Genomic DNA, 16537 nt, shown 5'->3' with positions numbered 1-16537 from the left:
ATAACCAAGCTGTAGCTGTACGAGAGTTTTACAGAAGCTTAGTATAACTTCCTGGCCTTTTGTTCAATATCTGTTCATCAAGCATAGGACCCTTACTCATTGCTCTCACAATGTGTCCTGCCAATGTCAAAGTGCTCCTGTATCCCTGCATAGTTTGGAATTGTGCCTTTCAATCTTTGTTACCTCACCCTATCCCCTCAGCCAAAATGCATCAATTAACACTTGGCTGTTATGGAAGTCCATATCGGCTTCCCCTTGGCCTATTGTAGTTGAATAGTGTCATCCTAATGGTCAGCAATGCATCCTTGTTTAGTATAAATGATGAATTTTGACATTTTACCTTGTATTCAAATATCAAAAGCAGTGATCTTTGCATTGATTCATGGGGAATATCAGATTCCACTTACCCTGATTTTCTGCATCTTCAAGGAAGTTTGTATTTATCCCAGTTAGCACAGACCCTCCTAATTAATGAGCCTTAACCAGTCCTTTATACAGGACTTAGCCAACACTTGCTTAAAATCCACATTGACAGCCGTCCAATTTCCACTTATCAACTTCTCTGCTAGTCTCCAGAAAATTCAGAAGATTTTTAAAAACAGTCTGACTTTTACTAATCTCTACTGGCTTTCCTTATTAAATGATATCTGTCCAAAGGTCTTTCAGTATTTCCCAGTAGATCTAAAACTTGATCCACTGCTAAGGAGAAATTGATCAAATTGACGTTATTGAGAGGGCCCTTGCCCATTTCTCCATTTGACAATCTTTAGGTATTCATCTAGAGAAGACCGGGGACATTATGATAAGCCTGTCTGTTATCACCATCCCAATTTTGCTTCACAAACTAAGATGAAAGCTAGCCCAGCAATCTATCCACACTATTCCAGTGCATCCTGCTCTCAGTGTTCACCTCCATTATTACCATGACCATGCCCACTTCCACTAAGATACTGTCAGCATCCTTTTCCTTAGTAAATACCAGTACAAAGTATTATGCACCAGGCCAGACTGTCTCAAAACATTTTTAAGAAGGTAATGGTGGCATGGTGGCTCAATGGTTAGCATTGCTGCCTCTCAGCGCTAGGGACTGGGGTACAATTACAGCCTCAGGCGACTGTTTGTGTGAAGTCTGCATATTCTCCCTGAGTCTGCATGGGTTTCCTCCCACAATCCAAAGACGTGCAGGTTAGGTGAATTGGCCATGCTAAATTACCCATAGTGTTCAGGGTTGTGTAGGTTAGGCGCATTAGTCAGGGGTAAATGTAGAGTAATGGGATAGGGGAATGGGTCTGGGTGGGTTACAGTTCGGATGGTCGGTGTGGACTTGTTGGGCCATAGGGCCTGTTTCCACACTGTAGGGATTCTATGACGTTAACCCGGGACTTACTTTTTCTAGTTGTTTAAGTTGATGTGAGGTGAATATTCCAGGAGCAATGAAGCGGGTCAAAACACTCAGTTTTAAACAAGACAGCATTTATTTACACACAAACGAAAGAAAACCAAATATAGAATAACGTAACTATTTGAAAAGCAAGCTAACATGAAAACGCAACTTAACCAAGGGCAATTCTGATTTCCTGCAATATCCCAGAACACACCGTTTGGCAAAAAGGTAAAATGCTTGTCCATGTCCAAACGCATTTGACCATGTCCAATAACATGGCCCAGGAAGATGATTTGGGCTTTGGTAAATTTACATTTAGCCAGGTTTACCACCAAGCCTGCCTCCCGAAGTTGATTGAACAATTCTCATAAATGTTGCAAATGTTCCTTCCATGTGTAAGTAAACATCACTAGGTCATCAATATAAACTACATAACTGGATAATCTGGAAATGACTTCATTGGGTTAGTCTTTGAAATGTGGCTGGTGCATTTTGCATACACACAGGTTCTTAATGTATAGAGATTACTGAGAGAGAGAGAGAGAGAGAGAGGATCAGCATGGAGATGTTTCTTTGGATCCCCAGCTAAAGTGAACACTAAATTGAAACCTCCATGAGGGAATTTGATCATTTTCAGAAAAGGAAGAATGTGCAGGGTTACAGGGAGAAAACCAAACTGTTTCAAGGTTCTCCGCAATTCTCCACCAAGCAGGAGGAATCCCCCTTGACTGAAAACCATTACAATGGACATTAATTGTTGTTTTCTTGGGCATGACTCTCAAAGGCAAGGGTGGGAGGTGTTCATCTGTGCAACTCTGGGTCAGACACCTGCCCACACAAAAGAACTCGAATTCCAGACCTTTGACAAGCTGTCAGCAGGGGGAGTCAAAATGTTGGAGGTAACTCAAAACCCCAGTAGGACTGTGCTAGCCACACCCTGAGATGGCCCCTCATTTTGGCTGCACTAACATACTTCCTTAATTTCCTTCAGTGACTGTCATTTCTCTGCAACCGCTACCCAGCCTGTTTTCTCGTGGATTTCTGTTTCACTGTCCTGTCCAGTCCAGTGCACCCCCCTGTCCTCACCACTGACTTACCCTTGCAAGCTGCCCTCCCTCCGCCCCTAGCTCAAAGCATCAAGAAAAATGAGGGAAATTTCAGACATAATGGCTTAACTTCAAACTGTTGGTACCCCAGTTGTAGCATGTTCCATCAAATCCTCTTTGACCCACACTGGGAGAAGTGAAATAGGACTGTCCATTGCATTTTCTCCATAGAGCAAGCCAAATCCTCACTGTATCCCTTTCCTGGGCGCTGGTGCTGGAATGAAGTGCGTGTATCATTGGATGTGAATCTCGGAGTTGGGCTTTATGAGGGCAGCAGGTTGGGTATGGTACTGCAGGCAGGGAAGGAAAATACAGCTTCTAAGAGTCCAGGCAGGCTTGGGTTTGTTGCATTGTTTGTGTCTGATGCCTGCGAATGCATATACACCCACTCAATGTCTGTGTCTGGTGCCAGCTATTGCACATAGACCCAGTTAATGTCCGTGCCTGGTACCTGCTATTGCACATAGACCCCAGTCAATGTTTTTGTCTGCTACCTGCTACTGCACATAGACCCAGTCAATGTCCGTGTCCGGTACCTGCTACTGCACATAGACGCACTCAATGTCCGTGTCTGGTACATGATATTGCACATGGACCCAGTTAATGTTTGTGTCTGGTACCTGCCATTGCACATAGAACCCAGTCAATGTTCGTGTCTGGTGTCTGCCAATGCAGATAGGCCCAGTCAATGCCCGTGTCTGGTACCTGCTATTGCACATGGACCCAGTCAATGTCCATGTGTGGTACCTGTTATTGCACATAGACCCAGTCAATGTCTATGTCTGATACCTGCCATTGCACATAGAACCCAATCAATGTTCGTGTCTGGTACCTGCTATTGCACATAGGCCCAGTTAATGTTTGTGTCTGGTACCTGCTATTGCACATAGGCCCAATCAATGCCCGTGTCTGGTACCTGCTATTGCACATGGACCCATTCAATGTCCATCTCTCGTACCTGCTATTGCACATAGGCCCAGTTAATGTTCGCGTCTGGTACCTGCTATTGCAGATAGACTCAGTCACTGTCCGTGTCGGGTTCCTGCTATCGCACATAGACCCACTCAATGTCCATGTCTGGTACCTGCTGTTGCACATAGACCCAGTCGAGTATCAGGTGCCTGGTGTGGCAATAGCGCTGGCAATTCTCACAAAACAAATTCATTTTCCTTTCCAGGCGAGATGAAGAATGGAGAAAGAAGAAGCTATCTAGTGATAATGTGCTGATTGCTAATCTTCCTGAAAACAGCAATGTCAAACTTCACACTGGACAGCGTTCCATCTCACGGTAAGTACAGGACAGCAACCCAACTTCCTCCTGTTCACTCACTGACATACTCTTCCTCCTCATTACCTCCCTCTTTCCTTCCTGCACTGTCTCATTCTTTTTCCTCCCCCTTTGCCTTTCTCATGACTTTTCTTTCTCCAGCTCCATCTCGCACAATCTGTCTCTTCTTCTCACCCTCTGTCTTGTTTCAAGAAACTGACAAAGTAAGGGGAAAGTGCAAGAAATATAAAATAGACTGGGAGAGCTTCCTTGTAAAAAGGAAAAGGTGAACAAAGAAAAATGAGGGCTGACGAAAAGCAGGCAAGAGAAAAAAAAACGTCAGGAGAAATTAGAGATCTAAGAAATTAGTGAGAACGGGCAACAGAAAGAATTTAATGTTAGTAAAAATGTAGTACTGGAAATAAGATTGCAAGTTGGTAAATTCCTTGGTCCTGATGGTCTCCATCCCAGAGTTTTGTGAGGGGTTGCTATGGAGATAATGAATGCCTTGACAGTCACCTTTCACACTTCCATCGACTCTGCTGTTACTGTAGAGCAGAAGACAGCAAATGTAATCTCAGTGTTGGAAAAAAAAAGTGGGTGATGTCAACAGGAGGGAAAGTCCGAGAATCTATTACAAGGTGTCCTGTGGTAACAGGACACTTCAAAAGTAATGATTGGGCCAGGTCAAAGTGAATTTATGAAAGAATAATCATATTTGACACACTTGTTGGGAGTTTTTTGAGGATGGAACTAGCAGAAAAAGTACAGAAGCACCAGCATATTTGCTCTAATTAACTTTTCAGAATGCTTCAAATAACGTCCCAAACCAGAAGATTGCTAAACATGTGGGATTGGGGGTATTAAACTGAACTGGATTGAGGATCAATTGCAGATTGCAGGAATAAATGTGTAATTCTCAGATTGGCAGAGAGTGGCCAGGGAGGTATCACAAAGATCGGGTGTTTGGACCCTGACTGTCCCCAATCCATATAAACGTGGGAATGTGGGAATGAATTGCGTTATGTCCAAGTTTGCAGATGATATAAAACTTGGTGGGAATGTGACTTGTACAGAGGATGCAAAGAGGCCTTAGAGGTTCAGAAACACTGAGAGCGCAGCTAAGTGAATGGCAGATGGAATATAATGTAGACAAGTGTGAGCAATGAAGGTGCAGAATATTTCCTGAATGAAGACAGATTGAAGGGACCTGGGTGTCCTTGTTCATAAATTTATGTATAGGTGCAGCAAGCTATTCCTGATGTAAATATATATTGGCTTTTATTGCAACAAGATTTGAGCACAGTAGAGTGATAGAGACCTACAACACGGAAACAGTCCCTTTGGCCCAAACTGGTCCATGCCCAACAGCGCTAACCCCAAATCCCTTGTTCTTGACCCATATCCTTCTAATCCTTTCCAATCCATGCATTTGTCCAAATGCCTTTTAAATGTTGTTAATGTGCCCATCTTAACCACGTCCACTGACAGCGCATTCCATATCCCTACCATCCTCTGTGGAAAAATGTTGCTTCTCAGGTTCCCTTTTATTCTTTCCCCTCCAACCTTAAACTGATGTCCTCTAATCTGCGATTCTCCAACCCTACCAAAAAGACTGAGTACATTCACCCTATCCATGCCTCGCGTGATCAATAAGATCCCCCCCTCAGTCTCCTACACTCTCAAGAATAAGTCCTAGCTTGTCCGAGCTGTCCGTATATCTCAGACCAAAGAGTTCTGGCAACATTTGTGTAAATTTCTTCCACAGTCTTTCCAGTTTAATAACATTCTTCTTCTTACAAGGTAACCAAAATTGGACACAATACTCCAAGTGCGGCCTCACCAACATCCTTTACAACTGCAACATAATTTCCCAACTTCTATACTCAGTGCCCTGACTGATAAAGGAGAGTGTGCCAAAAGTCACCTTCACTGCCCTGTCTACCTGTGACTCCACTTTCAGAGAATCGTGCACCTGAACGCCAAGATCACACTGTTCTACTGCACTCCTTATGGCCCAACCATTCACCATGAAACTACTACCTTTATTTGACTTTCCAAAATGCAACAGCTCACACTTTCATCTGTATTAAACCCCATTTGCCATTTCTTGTCCCACTTCCCCAGCTGATCAAGGTCCTGCTGCAATTTCTGACAACCTTCCTCATTGTCCACAATACCACCCAATTTTAGTGTCATCAGCAAACTTATCCATCACGCCTTGTACATTCTGATCCAAATCATTGAAATAAATAACAATCAGTAACGGGCCCAGCATCAATCCATGAGGCACACCACTAGTCAACAGGCCTCCAGTCCTTCAAGTTTCTTCGACTATTACCCTCTGCTTCCTACCATCAAGTCAATTGTGTATTCAATTTGCCAGCTCCCCCTGGATTCCATGCAGTCTAACCTTCCAGAGCAGCCAGTTATGTGTAACCTTACTGAAATCCATATAGACTACATCTACCACCCTGCCCTCGTCAACCTTCCTGGTCACTTCATCAAAGAACTCTAATAAATTTGTGAGGCATGATCTCCCACACACAAAGTCATGATGACTATTCCTAACCAAACCCTGTCTTTCCAAATGCATGTATAGCTTATCTCTCAGAATTAGCTCAAGTAACTTACCTGCTACAGACATTAGACTTACTGGTCTTTAGTTCCTACTAGTTCCTACTAATCTATAATGACAGTAGCAATGTTGTCTTGCTGCAATTGTGTAGAACATGGGAACATGGGTGAGACCACATCTGGAGCATTGTGTACAGTTCCAGTCTGCTTGGCTGGAGAAGGAATTCAGTGGAGATTTGTCAGACTAGAGATGGTCAGGCTGTCCTATAAGAAGAGATTGTAGAGATTGGGCCTGTTTTCCTTCAAGTTTCGAAGAATGGGAGAGGAACTAATAGAATGTACAGGGCAAATATAGAAAGAATGTTTGCCCTGGCTGTGGGGTCTAGTGCCAGGGATACAATCTCAGAATAAGATATAGTCCATTTAGGACTTAGATGAAGAGAAATTTCTTCATTCAGAAAGTGCTGAACTTTTGGAATTCTGTACCCCAGAATCTGTGAAGACTCACTCATTAAATAAGTTCAAGACAGAGATTGATAAAGTTCGAGTTGGGAATGATGTCAAAAGATAAGGGGGGGAAGTACTTGAATATTCACCTTCGGATGATTTTCAGCCATGACCTTATTCAATAATGGAACAGGCTTGAGGGGCTGAATGGCCAATTCCTGTCTCTATGCTTGTTTTATCACTGTCACGTTCTATCATGCTCCACATACCTTGCCTGTGCTTTCATCTCCTTCTATCTTCACCTGTACTGTTTTGTTTCTATCAGTGATCAGAACACAGGAAATAGAAGAATTAATATGTTGTAGATTGAGCCTGCTCTATCATTAATCAAGATCAGAGTTAAAGCTTCACATCGCTTTACAAAGTTCTCTAAATCTAACCTCTGAGCCCTCAATTGTCTTAGTAGCTTAAGATTGTAATGGCCACGATCTTGAATGTACTCATTAAGAGATTGTCCAGAACACCCCCAGGCTGGAGAGTTCCAAAAGCTCACTACCCTCTGAGTGAAGAAATTTCCCCTCACATCAGTCGAAATATGGTTGAGTTCTTATCCAGCTTCTTTTCACGGCTCTAAGTCCTTATCCAGTGTTGTGACCTCAGACTCTCCAATCAGAGAAAGGAGACACACACACACACACACACACACACACACACACACTCAATGATGGCTGCATTTCAATATGGCCACCTCAGTTTCCAGAAAATTTAGAGCCATTCTAATCGAAACTCTCTCAGAATTCAGACCTCACTGTTCCAGGGGCCAAGCTGATTAACTCTTTCAGATGCTAACAACTGAGTGCGTCCAGCTCTTTCTATTTTTAGTTCAGTTTCCAGCATATGCAAGGTTTTCTCTTCTGGCGCTCTTGTGTAAATCTCTGTTGTGTCTCCTTCCAAGATCAACCCTCCCTTCCTTTGGGGAGAAGACAGACTCAGTGATAATATCCCAATTTCTGAGCCAGGAGGCCCAGGTTCAAGTCACACCTGTCATGGGTATGTGTCACAGTCTGTCTGAGCTAGTTGATTAAAATTTTTTTAAAAAGGTATTTTATTTCAGACAAGCATCTAATCTCATTATTCACTCATGGGATGTGTGCATTACTCGCTAGGTCAGCATTTGTTGTGTCCCTAATTGCCCAAAGGGTAGTTAAGCATCAACCACATAACCAAATGGATTCTTCAACAGTTGATTATAGGGTCAACATGAGGCGATCTTTTAATTCCAGATTTTTATTGAATTCAGACTTCACTATCTGCCATGTTTGGACTTGAACCCATGACCTCAGAGCGTTAACTTGGGATTCTGGATTGTTAATTGTGTGACATCACCAAAGTGCCACACAACGTTATCCCCACAGCTACCTCGAGGTTTTCCCTGCCACTTTGAACCCAGTCAGACAAGGAAGATGGTGGCAGCAATCTATCCAAGCACATGTTAGAATTGTGTGACTGTTGGCAGTACTCCCATTCTGATCTCCCCAAGGCCCCAAGTAATAGCAGCCCAAACTTCTGGCTCCCATGCCCCTTTGTTGTAACAGAGCCACAGCATCAAGCTTCTCAACTGCAGAGTGTTGGCCACTGCTCTGTCTGCAGATAGTCTCGAAGGCAAGCTATTTGGGACCTGGGCATGCAGGTAATTTGGGCTCTCACTAGGGCAAGGCTGGTAGGCCTAGGGCAATGGGTTATGCAGCCAGGATCAACAGGGCTGATGAGGTGGAAGAGGTGAAATTCAGGAGGGTATACTCAATGGGCAAAGGGTGACCAAGCAACAGGTAGCCCTTTTTCCCTGCCTGTAAGTTTCACCAGGTATGACTGGAGCACCTGCAATCTTAGCGCTCTCCTCTCATGGGTAAAATCTCAGTGGTAGTGGCATGACATTCTTAAGTTCTCAATGAAGGACTTCAATCAACCTATGAGTGAATAGGTTACAGGTTGGGCCTAGAAAACTACCCTGAACTAGGAGCTCCTCCAAAGATGTCCTGGAGCTAAGATGACTGACCTTCAGTCAGATGATTGAGTAGATGATGTGCTGGGCTATGTGGTTACAGATAGTGCTGGAGTACAATTCTGTTCCTGTTGATGGCCCACAATGCCTCATAGATGCCCAGTCTTGAGTTGCTAGATCTGTTCAAAGTCTGTCCCATTCAGTAAGGTGATAGTACCACACAACGTGATAGAGGTTGTTCTCCATGTGAAGGCAGGGCTTCGCCTCAACAAGGACTATGTGGTGGTCACTCTTACCAAAACTGTCATGACAGATGTATTTGGAGTTGGCTGATTGGTAAGGGTGAGGTCAAGTATGCTTTTCCCTCTTGTTGGTTCACTCACCACCAGCCACAGAGCCAGTCTAGCAGCTAGGACCCAATCAGCTCAATCAGTAGTACTGCTGCCAAGCCATCCTTGGTGGTAGACATTGAAATCCATCATCGAGGGAACATTTTGTTCCTTTGCTATCTTCAGTGTCTCCTGTGAGTGTTCAACATGGAGGAGCACTGATTCTTCAGCAGAGGGAAAACAGTACGTGGTAATCAGCAGGAGGTTTCCTTGGCCCTGTTTAACCTAAAGTCACCAGACTTCATGGGTTCTGTTGTCAATCTTGAGGACTACCAGGGCAACTCCATCCCAACTGTATACCACTGCACTGTCACCACTGTTGGGTCTGTCCTCCTGGTGAGACAGGAGATGGTAATGGTGGTGTGGGGAACATTATCTGTATGGTATGATTCCATAAACATTACTATAGCAGGCTGTTGCTTGACTAGTCTATGAGTCACTCTTCCAATTTTGGCACGAGCCCTGAGACATTAGTAAGGATGACTTCACAGCGATGTTTCTACCATTCTCTTTCCAGGGCCTAGGGCAATGTCGGGTGATCTGTCTGATTTCATTTATAGAGTCATAGAGTTATAGAGAAGTGCAGCATGGAAACTGTTGGTCCAACTTGTGCATGCCAACCAGATAACCTAGACTAATCTATTCCCACTTGCCCATATCCCCTTAAACCTTTCCTATTCAGACACCCTTTTAAATGTTGCATTTGTACCAGCCTCCACTACTTCCTCTGGCAGCCCATTCCATAGACTCACCACTCACTGTGTGAAAAAGGTTGCCCCTTACATCTCTTTTATATCTTTCCCCTCACAGTCTAAACCTATCCCCTCTAGTTCTGAACTCCACCACCCCAGGGAAAAGACTTTGTCTATTTATCTTATTCATGCCCCTCATGATTTTACAAACCTCTATAAAGTCACCCCTCAGCCTCTGACGCCCCAGCCTATTCAGCCTCTCCTGATAGCTCAAATCCTCCAACCCTGACAACATCCTTGTAAATTTTTTCTGAACCCTTTCAAGTTTCACAACATCCTTCTGATAGGAGGGAGACCAGGAATGCACACAATATTCCAAAAATGGCCTAACCTATGTCCTGTACAGCCGCAACATGACCTCCCAACTCCTGTACTCGATACGCTGACCAATAAAGGAAAGCATACCAAACACCTTCTTCACTATCCTATCTACTTGCGACTCTATTTTCAAGGAACTATGAACCTACACTCCAAGGTCTCTTTGTTCAGCAATACTCCCCAGGACCTTACCATATAAGTCCTGTTCTGATTTGCCTTTCCAAAATGCAGCACTCCAGATTTATCTAAACTAAACTCCATCTGCCATTCCTCAGCCAATTGGCCCATCTGATCAAGATCTCGTTATACTCTTGAGATAACCTTCTTCACTGTCTACTACATTTTCATTTTTGTGTCACCTGCAAATTTACTGACTATATAGTCTGTGTCCACATCCAAATCATTTCCATAAATGACAAAAAGCAGTGGACCTGCAGTAATCCTTGTGGCACATCACTGGTGTTAGACCTCCAGTCTGAAAATCAACCCTGTACCACCACCCTCTGTCTTCTATGTTTGAGCCAGTTGTGTATCCCAATGGCTAGTTCTCCCTAGATTCCATGAGATCTAACCTTGGTAACCAGTCTAGCATGAGGAACCTTGTTGAACATCTTACTGAAGTCCGTATAGATCAGCCCTCATCAATCTTCTTTGTTACTTCTTCAAAAAACCCAATCAAGTTCATGAGACATAATTTCCCACGCACAAAGCTTTGTCGATTTTCCCTCATTAGTCCTTGCCTTTCCAAATACATGTACTTCCTGTCCCTCAAGATTCCCTCCAACAACCTGCCCTCCACCAATATCATGCTCACTAGTCTATAGTTTCCTAGCTTTTCCTTACCACATTTCTTAAACAGTGGCACCATTGTAGCCAATCTCCAGTCTTCTGGCACCTCACCTGTGACTATCAATAATACAAATATCTCAGCAAGGGGCCCAGTTCACTTCCCTCGCTTCCCCCAGGTTCTAGAATACACCTGATCGGGTTCTGGGGATGTATTCCCTGTTATGCGTTTTAAGACATGCACCACCTCCTGCTCTGTAACATGGACATTTTTCAAGATGTCACCATTTATTTCTCCAGATTTTGTATCTTTCATATCCTCCTCCACAGTAAACACTGATGCAAAATACTCATTCAGTATTTCCCCCATCGCCTGTGGTTCCACACATAGGCTGCCTTGCTGATCTTTGAGGGGCCCTAATCTCTCCCTGGTTACCCTTTTGTTCTTAATGTATTTGTAAAAACCCTTTGGATTCTCCTTAGCTCTATTTGCCAAAGCTATCGCATGGCCCCTTTTTGCCCTCCTGATTTCCCTCTTAAATATACTCCTACTGCCTTTATACTCTTCTAAGGGTTCACTTGATCCTCGCTGTCTATACCTGACATATGCTTCCTTCTTTTTCTTGAGATTTTGTCGTACTTTGTACAATGAATGGCTTGCTAGGCCATTTCAGAGGCAACTGAGAGTCAACCATATTGCTCTGAGTCTGGAGTCACATGTCGTCCAAATTAGGTGAGGATGGTAGATTTACGTCCCTGAAGGACATTAGTGAAGCAGATGGGATTTTCTGACAAACAGCAACATTTTATGGTCATCAGTAGACTTTTTTTGTTATTGAATTCAAACTCAGGTCCCCAGAATTAGCTGAGTTTCTGGATTAATTGATCAGCAGTAAATCCACTAGGCCATCACCTTCCATCACCTTCTAATCATCCCCATTAATAGCTATTCATCCTCCAGGATGTGTCCCACTCCTTTGTCTGTTCAAATGTTTTCCTCATTCTTTGGGTTCTATCCCCAACTATTGTTTACTCCTTACCCCCTCCTCCCAGCCAAACTTCTGCATATAAACCAACATTTTCCCAGCTACTATCTGTTCGGAGGAAGGGTCACTGGACCTGGAACATTAAATCTGATTTCTCTTCACGGATGCTGCCAGATCTGCTGAGCTTTTCCAGCAAGTTCTGTTTTTATTACTTATACTCTCACTCATGAACACAGAACTAAATTATGTATTTAGTCAGTCAGCATTTCCTTGTTCCCCAACGTAAATTCCTCTATTATAGAAAACCTACATTTGTTTTCACTGATCAAACATACCTATTGAGATTTTTACAGTCTTTTTTTATATTTCCCACAAACTTACTCTTGTATTCTATGTTCCCTTTCTTAATCAATCCCATGGGCCTCCTTCGCTGAACTCTACTCTGTTACCACTCCTCAGGTCTGTTGCTTTTTCTTCTGGCCAATTTCTTTACCTCTCCCTTGGATTTAATTTTCCCTCTAATTTCCCTTGTAAACGTAGGAAAGATGTGGAAGCTTGAGAGAGGGTGCAGAGGAGATTTTCCACGAGGCTGACTGGACTGGAGGGTATGTCTTATTGAAGAAAGGTAGAGGGAGCTAGGGCTTTTCTCATTGGAACAAAGAAGGATGAGAGGTGATTTGACAGAGGGGTACAAGATGTTGAGAGGCATAAACAGAGTGGAGAGCCAGAGACTTTTTCCCAGGACAGAAATGGCTATCAAGAGAGGGCATAATTTTAAGGTGATTGGCGAAAGGTTTAGATTAGACTTACAGTGTGGAAACAGGCCCTTCGGCCCAACAAGTCCACACCAACCCGCCGAAGCGCAACCCACCCATACATTTACCCCTTACCTAACACTACGGGCAATTTAGTATGGCCAATTCAGCTCACCCGCACATCTTTGGACTGTGGGAGGAAACCGGAGCACCCGGAAGAAACCCACGCAGACACGGGGAGAACGTGCAAACTCCACACAGTCAGTCGCCTGAGTCGGGAATTGAACCCAGGTCTCAGACGCTGTGAGGCAGCAGTGCTAACCACTGTGCCACCGTGCCGTTTAGGGGAGATGTCAGAAGTAGATTCTTTATGCAGAGAGTGGTGGGTGCTTAGAATGCACTGCCAGCAGTGATAATAGACTCAGATACATTAGGGACATTTAAGCAACTCTTAGATAGGCACATGGACATTATTACAATGAAGGGTATGCATGTTAGTCTGTTGTTACGGTAGGATAAAAGGCTGGCACAAAATCAAGGGTCAAAGGGCCTGTACTGTGCTGTACTGTTCTATGTTCTATGTTCTATGTTCTGACATGATTTGGCCACCTATCCCATTTTACTTTTACCCAAGCAAGAATGAGCAATTGTTGCAGCTCACCCATCTGCTTTTACACCATTATCCCTCTAAGTAATGAGTCCCAATCTATTATAGCTATCTCCACACCTCATATCTGCACCATAGTTCCCTCTTTTTAGATTCAGGACCCAAGTCTCAGAATCAACTGTATTGTACCAAGTCCTTAGGGTGCCAGTCACTATGCGTGGCCAAATGTAGTTGTACTTTTGTTGCTTTTCCTGTAATAAGCCTTCTTGTTATTCCAGAACTATGTCTTCTGTAGATACTCCGCAGTGGTGTATTGTCAACCACAAATGTAGAGTTAGGCCCAAGATACAGGCAGATGAGTGACAGAGAACAACCCTTACCCAGTACCACATGCTGAGAGAGGTGACAAACACCACAACGCACTGGCTTTGGTCAGCTGAAAAATAACACCTCTTCTTTTGGGTATTGCTTTCCCACCCCCCCCCACCCCCATCTTTTCTCCAACATTCTCACATCTGCTGTGTTTCACTCTTCCCCAGTATCTGTCTGTCTCTCTGTGTCTTTTTACCACTAACTTCCCCACTATCACAGGGCAGTCACAGAATACAAGAGTAATAAGGAAGGACTATAAATGTTGGCCCAGCCAGCGAAACCCATATCCCCTCAATAACCTTCCAAAAAAAACTTGTTTCTCTCACTCTGTCCTGGTATCTATTCTCTTTCCTCAACTAATTTCCTTCAACCTTTCGCTTTCTGTCTCTTTCTCTCCAATCCCATTTTCTAATTCTTTCCCAATTTCCTTCTGTCTACTACCCCGCGATCTCTCAGTGTTGACCAGCATTTGTCTTTCCTCACTCTCTCCTTCTTTTATTAAGGAAGAGGATGCTGACAACCTCTGTGTAGAATTGGGAGTTGTTCGCAAAACAAGTGAGATCTTGGTCTTCGCAAATGCAGGTGTTCAGTTCAAAAATGGCAAGTTGGCTGAACGTTTACGAAGTTCTGGTGGGATCACATGTAAAGTATACCTTCTGTTTCAAGTCTCCACACTTCAAGGAGGATGTGAGTGTCCTCGAGAGAGAGTGAAGAGGAGATTTACCAGATCGGATCCAGGCATAAGGGAATTCAGCTACAAATTTAGATTGGAGAACCTGGGGCTATATTACCTAAAGCAAAGCCATTTGATGGGAAATCAGATGGAGGTGGACAGAATTTTGATAGGGTGAACAAAGATGGGACCAGGATTGAGTCCACAGATTTAATGCTGTGGGCAAGAGACACAGGGTGAATATGAAGAAGAAAGTTTTGAGACTTACTAGATCAGTTTACAGGGAATAAAACTTGATGGGATAACTGCCCTTCTGGCAAAATGCAATAATTCTGTGACTCGACATGACTCTTTCTGAATATCTGTCTGCCTTGCTTTCCTGTTCCCGTCTTGATGTTCACTCATACCCTCTGATTCTCAATCACTCTCTATCTCCCTCATTCTCTCTTCCTCACTGTCTCTATCGTCCTCATGCTCCCTGTGACTCTCTCATTCTCTGAGTTTCTCTACACGCTGTCTCATTCTCACTCTCTCTTCCTGACTTTCTCAAACTGTCTCCCTCTCTCTCTGTCTCACACTTGCTCGCTCTCTCACTCTCTTACTTGCCCTTTCTCTCTCTTTCTCTCACTCTCTCTGTCTCTCCCTCATTCTCTCTGTATTTCTCCCATGCTCTGTTCCTCACACTTTCTCTGACCTCATGCTGTTTGTCTATGTGTCTCTCTCTTGCACTCTCTAACTCACAGTCATTCCCTCATCTTTGCTGTTCTCCTCGGTCTCCAGGTATATTTCTGTCGCATTCTCTTTGTCTCTGTCGTTCTGTCTATATCTCTGCCTTAATTTCTCTGTCTCACTTTCACTCTGTCTCTCATTTTCTCTCTCTCTCTCTCTATCTCTCTCACTTTCTGTCTCACTCAGTCTCTCCCTCACTTTGTTGCCTTTCCTCATTGCTCTCCCTGCCTCTCTCCCTTGCTCTCTGTCCCTCAGTTATTCTCTGTCTCTCACTCTGTTTCTTAACCTATCTCCCCCTCATGCTCTCTCTGTCTCTAAAAATGTGCTGTCTCTCTCTCTGTCTCTGTCTCTGCCTCATGTTTTCTCTCTCTGTCTCCCTCACAACTTTCTGTCTCTCCCTCGGGCTCTATATCTCTCCCTTGCTCATTCTTTCTTTCCCTCAAGGTCTCTCTGATTTTACCTCATGATCACTGTCTTACCCCTTTGCTTTGTATGTCTCTCGTCCCTCTGTCTCTCCCTGTGTTCTCCATCTCTCCATCATGCTCTCCATCTCTCACTCTCTCTATCTTTCTCTCATTCTCTTGGTTCCTCCTTCATTTTCTCTCTCTCTCTTTGACTCCCCCTCATATTCTCTCTGACCCTAACTGTCTGTCTCTCCTTTGCTCACTCTCTCTCCCCCGCAAGCTCCAACACTCTCTCACCCTCATGCTCTCTCCCTCTCTCCACCTCCACCCACCCCACCCCCCTTGCTCTCCTGCTCTCCTTAGCTCTTTCTCCCTATTTCCTTCCCTCCGTCTCTGACATCAATACTTTCGATGTGAAAAGTTAAAAATCACACAACACCAGGTTATAGTCCAACAGGTTTAATTGGAAGCACACTAGCTTTCGGAGCGACGCTCCTTCATCAGTGGAGGGCTCGATCGTAACACAGAATTTATAGCAAAAATTTGCAGTGTGATGTAACTGAAATTATCCATTGAAAAATTGATTGTCTGTTAAGCATCTCCAAATCATGACTACTTTCGATGTGAAAGTGCTGGTGTTGGAATGGGGTGGACAAAAGTCAAAAATCACACAACACCATTTATTTGAAACTGCAAGCTTTTGGAGTCCCCACTCCTTCTGTGTCTGATGTATTCTCTCTCACTAGCTGCCTGAGGAAGGAGCATGGCCCCAAACGTTTGCAGTTTCAAATAAATCTGTTGGACTATAATGCGGTGCTTGAATCAATACTTTCCACTCTCTGTCCTTCTCCCTCTCTCTGTCTCCCTCACACTCTCTGCTCCCTCACATTCTCCCTTGTTCTTCTCTCTCTCACTCCCTCATTCTCTCTCTTTCTCTCCTTCACTCTAACTCTCCCTCATTCTCTCCCTCTCTCCCTCATCGT

The 16537-nt window shown here is 43.9% G+C and overlaps 1 protein-coding gene across 1 annotated transcript in view; it reads left to right on the top strand.

Moving 5' to 3' along the window:
* Positions 1 to 16537, top strand: part of trpm2 (transient receptor potential cation channel, subfamily M, member 2) — a 136105-nt gene that overhangs the window by 56915 nt on the left and 62653 nt on the right. Inside the window, 1 exon segment of the mRNA XM_060828173.1 lies at positions 3668 to 3778. Coding sequence (XP_060684156.1) covers positions 3668 to 3778 — 111 coding nt within the window.

The sequence above is a fragment of the Hemiscyllium ocellatum genome, chromosome 7 (genome assembly GCF_020745735.1).
Source record: "Hemiscyllium ocellatum isolate sHemOce1 chromosome 7, sHemOce1.pat.X.cur, whole genome shotgun sequence".
Lineage (NCBI taxonomy): Eukaryota > Metazoa > Chordata > Chondrichthyes > Orectolobiformes > Hemiscylliidae > Hemiscyllium > Hemiscyllium ocellatum.
This window is presented reverse-complemented; position numbering and strand designations above follow the sequence as displayed.